Below are 16,563 nucleotides of genomic sequence, written 5' to 3' on the forward strand. Positions count from 1 at the left end.
ATAAATAAGGAACTCCTACAACTCAACAAAAAAAAAAAACAAGTAATGTGATTTAAAAATGGGCAAAGGACTTGAACAGACATTTTCTCCAAAAATGGGATATTATAAAACTAGCCAATAAGCATATGAAAAGATGCTCAACATTACTAATCATCAGAGAAATGCAAATCAAAGCCACAATGAGATATCACCTCCCACTCAAGGATGGGTACTATCAAAACAAACAAAAACAGAAAATAGGTGTTGGCAAGGATGGTGAGAAACTGAAACCCTATGTACTGTTCGTGGGAAAGTAAAATGGTGCAGGCGCTACAGAAACTGTATTGTGGTTCCTCAAAAATTAAAAATAGAATTACTGTATGATCCTACAATCCCACTTCTGGGTATCCAAAATAATTGAAAGCAGGCTCTTTGCATATCCTTGTTCATAGCAGCATTATTCATAATAGCCAAGAGGTGAAAGGAACCCAAATGTCCATAGACAGATGAATGGATTAACAAAATGTGGTGTATATATACAATGGAATATTATTCAGTTTTTTTACTGTAGTTTTTTTTTTGGTCTTTTTTTTTTGTTTTTTTGAGACGGAGTCTCGCTGTGTCGCCCAGGCTGGAGTGCAGTGTTGCCATCTCGACTCACTGTAACCTCCATCTCCCGAGTTCAAGCGATTCTCCTGCCTCAGCATCCCCTAGTAGCTGGGATTACAGGCATGCACCACCACGCCTGGCTAATTTTTTTGTATTTTTAGTAGAGATGGCGTTTCATCATGTTGGCCAGGCTGGTCTTGAACTCCTGACCTCGTAATCTGCCCGCCTCGGCCTCCCAAAGTGCTGGGATAACAGGCGTGAGCCACCGCGCCCAGCCTAATCAGTATTTTTTTAAAGAGGAATTCTTCACGTTACAACATAAATGAAACTTGGGAACATTATGCTAAGTGAAGTAAGACAGTCACAAAAAGATACGGCATGAATCTACCTATCTGAGGTAACTAAAGTAGTTAAATTCACAGAAACACAAAGTAGAATGGTAGTTGCCAGGGTCTTAGGAGACGGGGCGGTAGGGAGCTGTCTGATTATAGTACACAGTTGTGGTGTAAGATGAAAAAGTTCTGAAGAGTCCTTGCACAACAATGTCAATATACTTCACTAATGGACTGCACACTTAAAAATAGTTAAGACCGTAAATTTGGCAGGTTTTTAAACCACAACTTAAAAAATTATTAACTCTTTTCTTTCATTTTATTTTCCTGTCCTCATGGGTATAGTGTTAGAAGGCAATGTAATGGAAAGGATAGAGAGAAAAGCAAAGAGCACAGGGCTTCAACGACATAGAGAAAAAAATTTAAGAGACAACAAAACAAGTGGCCCCATATTTTCATTAATAATTTTCTACAATTAATTGAATCTATCGATAACTTTCTTCTTAACCTGGAAATACTAATGGCAAGGCAACAGTGTAGCGGTTAAAGGCCTTTTCGAGTCTGAAAGTTCAGCTACTATTCTGAGTTTGCTACTAATTGTTGTGTGACCTTGGGTAAGATACTTTCATTCATTCGCTAATTCATTCATTAATTATCAGAAAGTCTGTTTCCACGTGGGTAAACCTGGTCAAGTGAATCCTGCACCTCTACACAGAATTGTTCTGAGGAATAAATGAAATAATCCATGCAAAATGTTAGGCACAACTATTGGCACTTTGTGCTCAATAAATGTTGGCTATTATTACTCCGAAGCCTATCGAGTAGGAAAATAAATAAGCTGAATTCAACTAAAGGAAACCCAGTACCATATTCCTCAGAGATTTGGTTCGTCGATAATCATGGTGTTATCAAATCAGATACTCTTCAGCAATCATTACTTCAGCAATGACTCTTGACCATTCTTGCCGAATGTGTGCTCTTCTCTTTTAAAGGAACTCTCTCCCAGGGAAAAGCAATGTCATCTCAGGTATTCGATGTTTGCTTTGGGAACAGTTTTCTACAGATCTCAGAAACATGGAATCTGAGATTAGCCACTAGAGTACACCATTCCTCTCACTTCGATAGGGGCCTAGGCCTTATGTGGGACTGAGAATGGGGAGGGAGGGGGCCACATAAACAACACAGATACAAATAAAGCCTCACTGTGGTAAGACGGGACCAGACAAGTCTCCTCCAGGGAGAATGAAACCCGGACATTTAGGACAGCGGAACGCGGAGCCGGCGGGCAAGCGGGTGCAGAGGAACCTCGCGCAGCATTCCCCGAGCCCCAGCCCGGAGCCGGGGCTGGGGCCAGGGCGGGGGTGTGTCGGGATGCTCCCCACCGGGCCTGGGGCTGGGGCTGGCTCAGACAGGCCGGGGGCCCCGCAGGCTTCCAGGAGGGGCCGAGGTGGGGGCAGGGGCGGGCTACGCGGTGGTCTGGGGATTGGGCAGGAAGAGAAGGGACGCTGAGGTCTCACCGCGGGCCGAGGGCAGTGGGTAGAGCTTCTCGGCCTTCTGCAGGAAGCGCTGGGCCTTCTCGCGGTTGCCGGCGTTCAGGGCCTCCCGGGCGATCTCGACACATTTCTCAGCCTCATCCCTGTTCCCCTCCATAGCTTGCTCCTTCTTCCGTTTCCTCCGGCAGCGCAGCTAAGAGGGGCGGAAGCCGCCGCGGAGGAGGCGAGGCGGGACCGGCTGGGGGCGTGCGGCGGCAGCGGGGAGGAGCGCAGGGGACCGCGGCAGCGGCTGCGACGGCCCGGGCGGACGGGCGGGCCTAGCAGCTCCGCCTCCTCACGGCGGCCTCCCCGCCCCCCGCGGGCCCCTAGGGCGCGATCCACATCCGTCCCGGCCCAGGACCAACCTCCTGGGCCGGGGCGTCCGAGCTGACTCGGTGGTCCGCGCACGGCGCCAGCAGGCTCGAAGCGGACCTGCCCGGGAGGCGGACGATAGCAGCCGGGCTGCCCATCGCGGGGAGGGGTTCTGCCCGGGACCCGATTGCCGGCATTGGAAGCGCCGTGCCCTGTGACGTCCAGGCGAGGCCCTCGCAGCTCAGGCCAGGAGGACGGGATCCGGGAAGGGGACACTCGTTTTCAGTAAAATTGCCAGGACTTGGAGGCTCCGCCTCTGGGCCCCTCAAGCGAGGGAGGATGCGGTCAGGTGAGGACCAAGGTGTCAGTCCAGTCTCAGCACTTCCGGGACACGTTAGAGCGTCGTTTGAACCTAATCTTAGGGCTTGTATGACAGCCTTATTTCAGCTACATTTTTTCTGACCCGGATGTCTGGCTATCCAAAGTACAAAGCAGTTTAATTTGTAGCTTGCAACGAGTGGTGCAGAGCGACCTTAATCCTGTGTAGCCAAAACAAGGCAGGAATCAGCCCCTCAGGGGCTGCCCTAACGAAAGCAAACTTTTGATTTCACCTTTTCCGTCCCATTTGGATAACATTACCACTTGGAAGTACCGTGTCTTGTTAGTCTTCGCGGTGGGGGGAATGTTTGCTATGTGCAAATTTTTTTTAAAAAAACATGACAAACTGTCAAAATGACCTGCTCAACCCAACCACAAGGTAACAATTTTTACATAATGCTGTGAGCCAAGCTGTTAATTCTGCTAACTACCATAACTCGGTACTTTCAAATAAGAAACCCTGCTTCCCTTCGATAAAATGGAGATAGTATATCCCCAATGATGTTACTGAGTACTTAACAACTTCAGACTTCAAATCAGGGCCTGGCACGTAGCACTATTATCTTTAAAGTTTAAATTCGGAGTTCATTCTGTGGATATACAGGACATTCCTACCTATTCTCTCCCTCCCCAAGTCCACCATGCTAACAGCATACTAGTGCAGTGCTGTCACACAGCAAGCAAAGCCAATGTACAAACTGAAATGGTCACACTTAGCCTAAGAAACTGACAGTCCCACTCCAGCTCCTGCCAACTTTTTAAATTAAAACTTTAGTAGCTCATTATATAACATTAAAAAAATATACTTGGGCTATCTCACTTTGTTGATCTACAGATTTGACAGTTCAGTCACAAAGAAATGTGCTTAGTTATTGCTGCTAGATGAGATACTCAAAACAAGTTCCTATTACAACCAAGCAAATTTAATACACAACTAGTTTGGGATATGACCTTTATTGAACTTATCCACCAGAGTGGAAATAATGTCTGTACAAAACCAAATGTTTGTTACTATAACTTCTGCATCACAATTAAAATCCAAACAGTTTTTTAAAAACAGTCAACTCAATCAAAACCCACTACTTCAGAATCAATAGCTTCTTTGAAGCCACAGTAACACTTAAATATGGTTAAGACTCGAATGCAGAAATTTGGTTGGTTGGAAAGCTAATTAAACTTCCAACTTGCTCAAATAGAATTACAAAAAGGCAAAATTGTGTTTTTCACAGAGATACAGTCCACTGGAATCACCAACACTGGACAGCTGTTAGAGTATTTAGAGTCCTGAGATAACAAGGAATCCAGGCATCCTTTAGACAGTCTTCTGTTGTCCTTTCTTCCCAATCAGAGATTTGTGGATGTGTGGAATGACACCTAGGAGAGTGACAGGAATTAATTCTACTTAAGATTTTTTTAAAAATCACAGTGTTTGAAACCAAGAAAGTGTACACTGTTCAACTTGAAAGGTATCTTTAAAAACGTGCAGCTCAAGTATGAAGTAAAAATTCATTGAGTTATACATATAAATCAAATTTCATGATACAACCATACTTCCATCATTGAAAATATACTTAAATTTCCTCTCCTGGAAAAACTAATTAAAAGCAGCAAAAAATTCCTTCCTCTGAAGAAATTTTTTAAAATGTTAGAAGTTAACATACCACCACCAGCAATTGTAGCCTTGATGAGAGAATCCAATTCTTCATCTCCACGAATAGCAAGTTGCAAGTGACGAGGGGTAATACGCTTTACCTTTAAGTCTTTTGATGCATTTCCTGCCAGTTCAAGTACCTAGAAGGCAGAATCTGTCAGTTGCCTTCCAACTTTCCTTTGGCCAAGATTCAGAGAACAGAATAAAACCCTCACAAACGTAGATCTACCAACTGGAATCGTTCCTCACTATCTGACTGGCAAGATATACAGGGGGCACGCAATTTTAATTCCAAGAGCAGAGAACTCAAGCTCAGTAGGATCCTTGTTGAACACCAGCTCCCTCTAGCGTTCTCTTAGGCCTCTCGCCGCGTTCAGGGCCTGGGAGTTTTCTTGCATCACTTTCCTCCTTCCCTCTTGCCGCCTCCCCGCCCCCCAAACCTTCTCCGGATTATAGGCGTTCACCCATTTACCTCTGCGGTGAGGTACTCCAGGATGGCTGCGCTGTACACAGCGGCAGTCGCGCCCACACGTCCATGACTGGTCGTCCTAGATTTCAGGTGTCGATGAATACGGCCCACTGGGAACTTAAATTTTAAGCATACACAAACATAAATGCACAAAAATGAGAACTAGAGATGGGGAAATTATATGCGCGCCAAAGCAAGGGGCACGGGCGCAGCAACGCGTCCCGACATCGAAACACGTGATTCCTCCCCCCCATATTTATCGTATGGGCAGCCCAAGTCGCGACACCGCATCACCCACGCATACACAAAACGCCCATCGAGAGCGATGAATAACAAAAAAGGAAATGCAAAGAAAAACATCATGACTCCCAGACTGCACAAACAACTACTGACCTGCAAGCCGGCTCTCTGCGAGCGGGAAACCGCCTTTGTCTTGGCCTTTCCGGAGTCCTTTCCAGCCTTACCGCCAGCCTGCGGCGCGCACACGCCCGCGAGCGGAGGAGGAACGGAGAATATAGAATTACCAAGGCGGCGCGCCCATCCCCCACCGCGGCGCGTCCCGCCGCGAGCGCGTCCCCGCACCCCGCCGGGGTCTCCGGCCCGCGGCGCGCCGCAGGGGCGACCCCGCCCGTTCGCCCCCCGCCGCGCGCTCGCCACGGCCGCGCGCCTCCGCCCGCCCGCCGGCCCCCAGCGGCGCTGCGCGCGCCACCCAACCGTCGCCGCCCGCCGCGAGATCCGAGGCTGCTCCGCTAGCAGCCGACAAAACACCTCCCCCCACTCTTCTAAATCCTGTCTCCGCGCGTTCCCAACCGTCGCCACTTCACCCCCATCCCTCTGTGTAACGGGTTTTTCTCCCGCCGGCAAAAACCCGCGGAGTCATCGAGCGTCTCTGCGAAGTTTACCATTTCGAATTCCGCTGAAGCTCAAGCAAGCAAGGCAGAGAAAAGGCTAATCGGACCCACGGTGAGATCCCACCACCTACTCCTTCGTCGCACCGCGATTCAAACTGCGCTGTCTCCCGCCTTCCCTGCTCCCTTTATACTGCAGAATGTTCCCTCATCCGGGAACTCGGATTGCTCATCCCACCAATGGCTGCCACCCGCCCTCGGGACGCGTCCTTGAGACTTCAGCCAATGAGCAAGCGAAGAAAAGGGTGGAGGGGCGGGCGCTTCTAATCTCAAGCCGCGATTGGGGCGTGGGGAGCGAGGCGGGGGAAGGCGGAGGGATGGGAACGGGGGAGAAGAAGGGCACCGCGGCTGGAGGGAAGAAACAGAGCGAGCTACGCTGCGGGAGCGCAGTTACCAGCCGGCTGCGGTCACGTGCCTGGGAGGAGGAGCTGAGACCTCACGGGAGGGGCGCGCGGTAGCGTCCCGGGTCCCCTAGCAGGGCTCTGGAGACCACGTGAAGTCTCCTCGGTATGTAGCACGCCGCCCCCACCACTCCCAGCCCCATTCCCAGCGCCTCTCGGGCGGAGACCTGCGACCCGCAGCCGCTTTCCGGGGCCCGGGCACCCCTTCCCTACTCTCTCAATCCCTGGCGGCTCCTCCCGTCTGACAGGTGGCGCGAACGCGTCCAGTGAGAGGAGTCTGAGGTTTGCCCTGACGCCTTCCACAGCCTTAGTAGAGATTCCGTGTTTCTTCCGTCTAGGCGAGTCCCCAGCCACCAACAGATCACGACCCTCTGCTCCCACTTTATTTTCAGCCGGGTCTTCCACCTCTCCCTCACTACTTATGAAATCCTCCACGGAATAGTTCTGTGACAGCAAACGGTGAAGCCAAGTCACCTCACTGGTCACGAAACCCTTTTTGTCTATACTTAGGGAGCTTCTGGCGAGGCAGTATTCTTTAATCAAATCATAAACCATATTTTTTGGAGACTACACATCAATGGGTTGTACCTGTAGCCTGGTGTGTAAAGCTCATTTAGTGAAACCTCAGAGCTATTATGTGTCAACTTTTCTACAGTAAGTATTTTGCCACATGACAAATGTTCGGCAAATGTCGATGGAGTAACTCCGACATGATTTTCAGGCAGTTACAGAGGGTCCATGCAATGCAATCAGTTGCAAATGATGAGGTTAAAGTAATGGTACTGTACACACAGTACTATCCTTCCAACTAGTAGGTTATTAACACCTATGTACATCTCCAGCTGCTTGGGGACAGTAGTGTCTCAATCTCATTTGTAGTGTTTTAGTGTATTACATTTTTTAACATAATTGAATAGTTTCAATGTGACGAACATTTTGAAACATATACTCTATGCTGGGCATGGTGGCTCACACCTGTAATCCCAGCACTTTGGGAGGCCGAGGCGGGCAGATTACGAGGTCAGGAGTTCAAGACCAGCCTGGCCAACATGGTGACACCCCATCTCTACTAAAAATACAAAAATTAGCCAGGCATGGTGGCGCCCGCCTGTAATCCCAGCTACTCGGGAGGCTGAGGCAGGAGAATTGCTTGAACCCGGGAGGCGGCGGTTGTGGTGAGTCAAGATTGCGCCACTGCACTCAGCCTGGGGAACAGAGCGAGACTTTCTCAAAAACAACAACAACAACAAACATATACTCTGAAGTACTTTAGATTGGGTTTCAATTTGAAAGATTTTATCGAATTAGAGGACCTCCCAATTTCTGTGAGATAAATTCTAGAGAAGAGCTTCCCAACAATTTTGACATTGAGGTTTATTATTTCTTGGAACCAAGGAACTCTTATGATGTCGTCGATAGCAAGACTTCATCCGTTTTCCTACTGATAATATAATAATGATATATTAAGCTATGAAACCTGATAGTTAACGCTGGCTCCAGGGAAGCTTTGTGATATATAAAAAACCAACATTAATGCCATCTCTAGTTTAGATAATACTCTGCCAGCTCTTTGCTATGAAGCCCCATAAAGGGAATTTACTGTTGCCTCGCTGAATAGTGGTTAGGAGGATGAACTCAGAAGCAAGTACAGATGGATTCTGTTCTGCCTCCTCCTCACTGTGTCATCTTAGTTACTAATCTTTCTGAGCTTCGAGTTCCTATTCTGTGAAAAGATAGTATCATCTATTTTCACATGGTTGAAAGATTAAGGAAAAAGGTATGCAATGTACATAGTAGCATGTGTTTGGCACGTAGTTAGCCCTCAGTAAATAACTGCTATTATTTTCTACATTGGATGCTGGAGAGGGATGAAATAAAGTATCTTTTATTTCTAAATCTTTTTTGCTATTTGGTTTATTTTCTTTCTTCGATTTGGAAGCAGCAAGCTTGAAACCTGCCCAAAGTATACACAACCAAGTCTTCCAACATCCAAACTAAAATCCAAAATTGGTTTAATAACTCAATAGTTTTCCTTCAGAGAACAGGACAGTATTACTTTCTGCACTTTTCTCAGAGTGGTATGATGATTTCCTACTCTCTTTCCTGCCCCCCCCAGAAAAGGTATGATGCAAATATGTTAATATTGTTGGTTTATCTTTCCAGTTCCTGTGTTAATGGTAATGCATGTATATAATGTACTTAGCCAGAGTTATGTAATTACTTTTGTTTAATGCCATACCCAATTAGTTCTCTCACCATAAAAAAATATGGGATGCCAAGGCAAGAGGATCACCTCAGCCCAGGTGTTAAAGACCAGGCTGGGCAACATAGCGAGACCCCATCTCTACTAAAAATACAAAAATTAGCAAGGCATGGTGGCCCCTGCCTGTGGTCCCATCTACTCGGGAGGCTGAGGTGGAAGGACCACTTGAGCCCATGGTTGCAGTGAGCCATGACTGTGCCACTGAATTCCAGCCTGTGTGATAAACTGAGATCCTGTCTCGAAAAAACAACAAAAAATCCTCAGATGAGGTAGGCGAACCCACTATTATTGACACTTTCCTTAATAGCCTTTTCCTAACTAAGCCAGATTTTCCATGACTAGTTGCTATCTCCTTTGAAACACTAGCATGTATGTTAACTACTATTGTTCTTGTCTTTTTATGTAGAGAATTTGAGAGTCTTACAATTGGGAATTATAAATTTCTCAACTACATCTTGCCTTAAAAACGTATTTTTAAGAAAATATGAATAAGTTCTTAAGTTATTTCCAAGGATATTAGCCTAGATCGATAATGGTGGCAAAATTCTTTTCATCAGGAAATCTACATTAGAATCTTGGTTCTCTCTACCTAGGGCACCTAGGAAAAATATGTGCCTTCAAGGATTCACACAGCTGTGAATAACTGAGTTCCAGTGTGGTATTATGCAAAATATTGAACTAGAGTAAAAGAATGAGGGTTGAGTTTGGGTAGCCACTTACTTGCTATATGGCCTGAAGTATGTAAAACACTGAGGCACAGTTTCATTTATTAAATAGGGATTTGTAACACCAGATAAACCAACTTGATAGAATTGTGAAAGAGTTTCGTTAAGTGCGAAGAATATGTAGAGTGATGTAATAATATTTTTGGCACCGAGGCCATAGTCCTTCCTGAATTCTGTTTAGGTTGAGAAGCCTATGTGTTTAATTCAGTGTTGATAAAACCAAAGCCATCGATTTAAATTCCAAATTGCCCAGCTTTGCACTTCTCATGATCACAGATTGCACACAGGTAACAATTCACAAATGCAGGGAATAGATGACAAAGATCAGCAGAATCTACTCCACCCAGATCCACTGCCATTTCAGGAAAACCAAAGATCATGGGACCCAATACCCCTTTTAATATAGCACTAATTTACTTTTTCCATACATTAGTCCTCAGAATTTTTGGAAATTTATTGTTTTAAAATTAAAAAATCAAGATTCTTATCATATCCTTTTATTATCTATTATTGATATCAATATCGATCTTTAGGATTTTCAGGGCAGGGGAAGGGAGTCCATGTGTTGAAATTTTTTCCCTAAATAATAGTGTATTTGCCTAGGCAGTTGGTCCTCCTTCTCTGTATTCCTGTGTTCTACATCTGTGGATTCAACCAACTGAGGATCAAAAATATTCACAACGTAAGATGGGTGTGGCCAGGCGCTGTGGCTCACACCTATAATCTCATCACTTTGGGAGGCTGAGGCGGGTGGATCACTTGAGGCCAGGAGTTTGAGACCAACCTGGCCAACATGGTGAAACCCTGTCTCTAATAACACTACAGAAATTAGCCATGTGTGGTGGCATGCACCTGTAATCCCAGCTTCTCAGGAGGCTGAGGCAGGAGAATCGCATGAACTTGGGAGGCAGAGGCTGAAGTGAGCAGAGATCATGCCACTGCCCTCCAGCCTGAGTGACAGAGTGAGACTTGGTCTCAAGAAAAAAAAATAATAATAAGCTGCATTTGGGGTGTGGCGGTTCATCCCTGTAATCCCAACAATTTGGGAGGCTGAGGTAAAAGGATCCCATGAAGCCAGAAATTCAAGACCAGCCTGGGCAACATAGGAAGGCCCTGTCTCTAAAAATTTTTTTTTTCAATTAGCCGGGCATGGTGGTACACACCTGTACTCCCAGCTACTAGGGAGCCTGAGGCAGGAGGATCCCTTGAACTTCTAGGCTCACCATGATCACACCACTGCACTCCAACCTGGGTAATAAAGCAAGGCCCTGACTTTCTAATTTTAAAAAGTATGATTGCATCTGTACTAAACATATACAGACATTTTTTCCTGTAATTTCCTAAACCACATAGTGTACCAACTATTTACATAGCATAGGCTTTGTAATGGATATTATAAGTAATCTAGAGATGATCGAAAGCATACAATCTGCATAGGTTATATGCAAATACTGCTATGCCATTTTATGGAAGGGATTGAGCATTCATGGATTTGGGTATCCAAGCGGTGGGGTGTGGGGACAGATCTTAGAACCAGTCCCCCACAGATACAGAGGGATGATTGTATTAGTATTTTTGTGACACTTATCTCCACAGCTAAATTGTAAATACACACAGTAATGCCCCTATTGCATATTTCTAACATAGTGACCAAGGAAATTGTTTGACCAAGGAAATTGTTGTAGAGATTTGACACATTTTTATTACTGTATTGTCTTCTTTTGTCTGTATATATGCAACTGAGATGGAAGGCAATACCATACATTATACCGCATGATACATAACCATTCCCTAATAATAGAATATATGATAGCACTAGATTGGTGCTGTCAGCCTGTTAGGTAAAATAGAGCATAGCCATCAAGTCATTCTACTTTCCAGGCAATACACCAAGAATAGCAGTTGGGAGATGGGATATGTAGTGCTTAGGAGCTTCCCTTAATCTAGCTAAGAAGACTAAACAGGGAGGAAAATTCAAACAATGTCTTAATCATTAAAACCACATTAAGAAGGCTGTTACAGGCTGGGTGTGGTGGTTTCCGCCTGTAATCCCAGCACTTTGGGAGGCCGAGGTGGGTGGATTGCTTGAGGCAAGGGGTTGGAGACCAGCCTGGCCAACATGGCGAAACCCTGTCTCTATTAAAAATACAAAAATTAACTGAGCATGGTGGTGCATGCCTGTAAGTCCCAGCTACTTGGGAGACTGAGGCATGAGAATTGCTGGAAGCCAGGAGGCAAAGGTTGCAGTGAATGGAGATCATGCAACTGCACCCCAGCCTGAGTGACAGAGCGAGACTCTGCATCAAAATAAATAAATAAATAAATAAATAAATAAATAAATAAATAAATAAAGCTGTTACAAAATAAGTATCTGATTGGCTGCCAAATCAACAGTACCTCTAGTTTAAAGGACAGAGACAGTTGCAAGCTGGAGCGTTTTGAAGAGTTTGCGTTTAAATGGACTAAGGAGAGTGTTTGATTGGAATGGTGAATTGGTGTAAGAAGTAGCACTTAGAAGGTAGGACACATAGTGTTTTAGTCTGTTCCGTGCTACTGTGATGAAATACCTGAGACTGCATAGTTTATAAAGAACAGAAATTTATTTCTTACAGTTTTAGGCGCTGGGAAGTCCAAGATCAAAGCAGTGGCAGGTTTGGCTGTCTGGTTGAGGGCTGCTCTCTCCTTCGAAGATGGAGCCTTGATGTTGTATCTTCTAGAGTGGAGAACACTGTGTCCTTACGTTGTGGAAGGCAAAGAAAGTTGAAAAGGGATGAACCCTCTCCATGAAGCCCTTTTATGAGGGCACCTAATCTCAATCATGAGGGTGGTCCCATGACTCAATCTCCTCCCAATGGCCACACCTGCCAACACTTTTGCATTGTGAACTAAGTTATAGCATAATTTTTGAAGGGGACAAAAACATTCCAACCATAGCTAATGTTCATCAGAATAAAGCTAAATTTGGTCTTGAAAATAAGTTTTGACCAAAAGGTGTAAACTGCAGTGGTGGGTGCAACATCCAGGAAGTTTCCTTAAATGAAGCAAACCAATTTCTTATTTTTGCTGACTGGATTGAAGACAGAATTGGAGAGCCATCTTGAACCATGAAATGAGCTTAGGAATATAGGCCACACATGAGGGAATAACAAGATAAATGGAGCAAAGGCCTTAGATACTATGGAGTCTCAAACCTACCCTGGATCTCTCTGAACATGGGCATCTATTTTGTTTGAGCCCCTTTTATTTTGGGTCATCTTTCACTCGCAGCTGAACCCAATCCTAACTATTATAATGAGTCAATACCCTAAATACTTGGAGAAAGATAGCAGACTTTACCCTGAGAGACTGAGGAACCAATTAATATTTCTGAGAAAGAAAGAATACAGGGTTCCTCATTTTTAGGATACTAATCTAATATGGGTTACAGGGCAAATCAGAAAAGAGAAAAATTTTGTTAGAAGGCTGATAAAGTTGATATTAGTTAGGTATAAAGCCTATGATACAGTTTTGCTGTGTCCCCACCCAAATCTCATCTTGAATTCCCATGTGTTGTGGGAGGTACCAAGTGGGAAGTAATTGAATCATGGGGGCAACTCTTTCATGTGATGTTCTCATGACAGTGAATAAGACTCACGAGATCTGATGGTTTCATTGTTTTGTTATGTTTTGCTTTTTTTGAGAAAGAGTCTCCCTCTGTCACCCAGCCTGGAATGCAGTGGCACGATCTCAGCTTACTGCAACCTCTGCCTCCCAAGTTCAAGCCTCAGCTTCCCAGAGTAGCTGGGACTACAGGCGTGCACCACCACACCCAGCTTTTTTTTTTTTCTTTTTTTGTATTTTTAGTAAAGATGGGGTTTCATCATGTTGGCCAGGCTGGTCTCAAACTCCTGACCTCAGGTGATCCGCCTGCCTCAGCCTCCCAAAATGCTGGGATTACAGGTGTGAGCCACCACATCTGGCCGAGATCTGATGGTTTTAAAAACAGGAGTTTTCCTGCACAAACTCATTCTCTCTTTGCCTGCTGCCATCCATGTAAGATGGGACTTGTACCTCCTTGCCTTCTGCCATGATTGTGAGGCTTCCCCAGCCACGTGGAAATGTAAGTCCAATTAAACCTCTTTCTTTCGTAAATTGCCCAGTCTCAGGTATGTCTTTATTAGCAGCATGAAAACAGACTAATACAGCCTAAAACTTACATAACACTGAAACCAAGAGAAGGTTGTAAAACATCTTGAAAGAAAAAGCACTAATATTTTGTTATTAAATATGCTATTTAGGAAGATGTAGGGGGGATGGTGGATACTAAGCACTTAAGAGAAAAGAGCCAGGTTTTTGAGGTTGGTGGTCTGGGATATAAAGTAAAAAATCATCTATAGAATAGGAGAGGTAAAAGGATAGATGCAAATTAAGAGGGGTAGAGAAAGAGGTAAGTCAGGAAAGTTATGAAATATTGACTGTACATTGACATTAGGGGAATCCAAGTGGAATTTCCTACTAAGTATGTTGGCAATAAGAGAAAGCAATCATTAAAAAGTCAGGAAACAACAGATGCTGGAGAGGATGTGGAGAAATAGGAACACTTTTACACTGTTGGTGGGACTGTAAACTAGTTCAATCATTGTGGAAGACAGTGTGGTAATTACTCAAGGATCTAGAACTAGAAATACCATTTGACCCAGCCATCCCATTACTGGGTATATACCCAAAGGATTATAAATCATGCTACTATAAAGACACATGCACACATATGTTTATTGCAGCACTATTCACAATAGCAAAGAGTTGGAACCAACCCAAATGCCCATCCATGATAGAGTGGATTAAGAAAATGTGGCACATATACACCATGGAATACTATGCAGCCATAAAAAAGGATGAGCTCATGTCCTTTTTGGGGACATGGATGAAGCTGGAAACCATCATTCTCAGCAAACTATCGAAAGGACAGAAAATCAAACACCGCATGTTCTCACTCATAGGTGGGAATTGAACAGTGAGAACAATTGGACACAGGGCAGGGAACATCACACACTGGGGGAGGTGGGAGGGATAGCATTAAGAGAAATACCTAATGTAAATGATGAGTTAATGGATGCAGCACACCAACATGGCACATGTATACATATGTAACAAACCTACGCATTGTGCACTTGTACTCTAGAACTTAAAGTATAATAAAATAAAAAATAAATAAATAAATAAAAATTTTGAATTAAAAATAAAGAAAATTAAAAGGCAGCCGAAGAAAAAGACCTAGAAAAGTAAAGTGTGATTTCACAGTGGGCACAACAACTTTACACTAAACTAGAAAACTCTCTTTAGTTATAACATCTAACAAGATGGTGTTCACATTTCTGCATGTGTATTGCTAGCTTTGCATAATGAACTTCAAACCTGTTTTTGATCTGTGATACTTGACTGTTCACCAAAGATGAAATGTTGACATGGATTCTGTCACTAAATTGCGTATTACCAAAACTCTTGGTTGTTATGTACATTTCTTGTGCCCAATGTTACAAAAGAATCATAACTGAGAAAAACTCATGGGCTAAATTCTTTATGTTTGAAATTCCATACAGCTTTCTTAAAGGGAATCTAAGTGCCACATTTGTCCTAAAAGAGAGGCGCCACAAAATAGAGTGTAAAGTTATACAACATATACTTCACACCCCTCCACAGATTCAGCCTCAGGGCAGGAACCGTATAAAAAGTGTGACCATCACACCTTTTATTAAAATCCCAAAACAGATGTATGTGACTCCCCAGTCCTTTCAATAGGATGGAAATGGCTCAGAGAAGAGTCCAAAGGCTTTTCTTTCAATAAATAATCCTGAGATAACTGGCAAGCCACATGTAGAAAAATGAAACTGTGTCCTCATCTCTCACCTTATAAAAAAGATCAACTTATGATGGATCAAATAGTTAAATCTAAGACCTGAAACCATAAAATTTCTAGAAGATAACATTGGAAAACTCTTCTAGACATTGTCTTAGGTAAAGAATTCATGGCTAAGTACCCAAAAGCAAATGCAACAAAAACAAAAATATATAAATGGGACCTAATTAAACTAAAAAGCTTTTGCATAGCAAAAGAAATAGTCAGCAGAGTAAACAGACAACCCACATAGTGGGAAAAAATATTTGTAAACTATGCATCTGACAAAAGGACTAATATCCAGGATCTACAAGGAACTCAAACAAATCACCAAGAAAAAAACCAAATAACTTAATCAAAAGACATGAATAGGCAATTCTCAAAAGAAGATATAGAAACAGTCAACAAACATATGAAAAAATGCTCAACATCACTAATTATCAGGGAAATGCAAATTGCAACCACAATGAGATACCACCTCACTCCTGCAAGAATGGCCATAATTAAAAAATCAAAAAATAACAGCTGTTGGTGTGGATGTTGTGAAAATGGAGTTCTTTTACACTACTGGTGGGAATGTTAACTAGTACAATCACTATGGAAAACAGTATAGAGATTCCCTAAAGAACTAAAATTTGAACGGCCATTTGATTGAGCCATCCCACTTCTGGGTATCTACCCAAAGGAAAAAGAGTCTTATGTGAAAAAGAAACATGTACATTCATGTTTATAGCAGCACAATTCACAATTGCAGAAATATGAAACCCTCCTAAATGACCATCAACCAACAAGTGGATAAGGAAAATATCGTATATGTATATATATTACAAATACTACTCAGCCATAAAAAGGAACAAAATAATGGCATTCGCAGCAACCTGGATGGAGCTGGAGGCAATTATACCATGTGAAGTAACTCAGTAATAAAAAACCAAGCATCATATGTTCTCACTTATAAATGGGAGCTAAGCTATGAGGATGCAAAGGTGTAAGACTAATATAATAGACATTGGGGACTCTTGGGGAAGGGTTGGAGGGGGTGAGGGATAAAATACTATATATTGGTGGGCACTGCTCGGGCGACGGGTACACTAAAATCTCAGAAACTGCCATTAAGGAACTTATTCAT

General features: G+C 43.7%; 2 protein-coding genes across 4 annotated transcripts in view; both read right to left on the reverse strand.

Annotated features, from left to right (window-relative positions):
• The window catches only part of DNAJB14 (DnaJ heat shock protein family (Hsp40) member B14), a 47,246-nt gene extending 44,447 nt beyond the window's left edge, over positions 1-2,799 (reverse strand). For all 3 annotated transcript variants that reach the window (XM_008955329.5, XM_003829937.5, XM_008955330.5), the window contains exon 1: positions 2,438-2,799. In XM_008955329.5, the coding sequence (XP_008953577.1) occupies positions 2,438-2,541 (104 nt within the window). In that variant the 5' untranslated portion in view covers positions 2,542-2,799. The remainder of the gene's footprint in view (positions 1-2,437) is intronic.
• A 1,278-nt stretch (positions 2,800-4,077) lies between these two features.
• On the reverse strand, positions 4,078-7,146 carry LOC100974973 (histone H2A.Z). The gene is made up of 5 exons (XM_003829940.3): positions 6,165-7,146; positions 5,656-5,733; positions 5,266-5,379; positions 4,804-4,933; positions 4,078-4,516 (listed from the first exon to the last, which is right to left on the reverse strand). The coding sequence occupies exons 1-5, from the start codon at positions 6,165-6,167 to the stop codon at positions 4,455-4,457; spliced, it is 387 nt and encodes a 128-aa protein (XP_003829988.1). The 5' UTR covers positions 6,168-7,146; the 3' UTR covers positions 4,078-4,454.
• Between the last annotated feature and the right edge of the window lie 9,417 nt (positions 7,147-16,563).

Source organism: Pan paniscus, chromosome 3 (genome assembly GCF_029289425.2).
Source record: "Pan paniscus chromosome 3, NHGRI_mPanPan1-v2.0_pri, whole genome shotgun sequence".
NCBI classification, from domain to species: domain Eukaryota; kingdom Metazoa; phylum Chordata; class Mammalia; order Primates; family Hominidae; genus Pan; species Pan paniscus.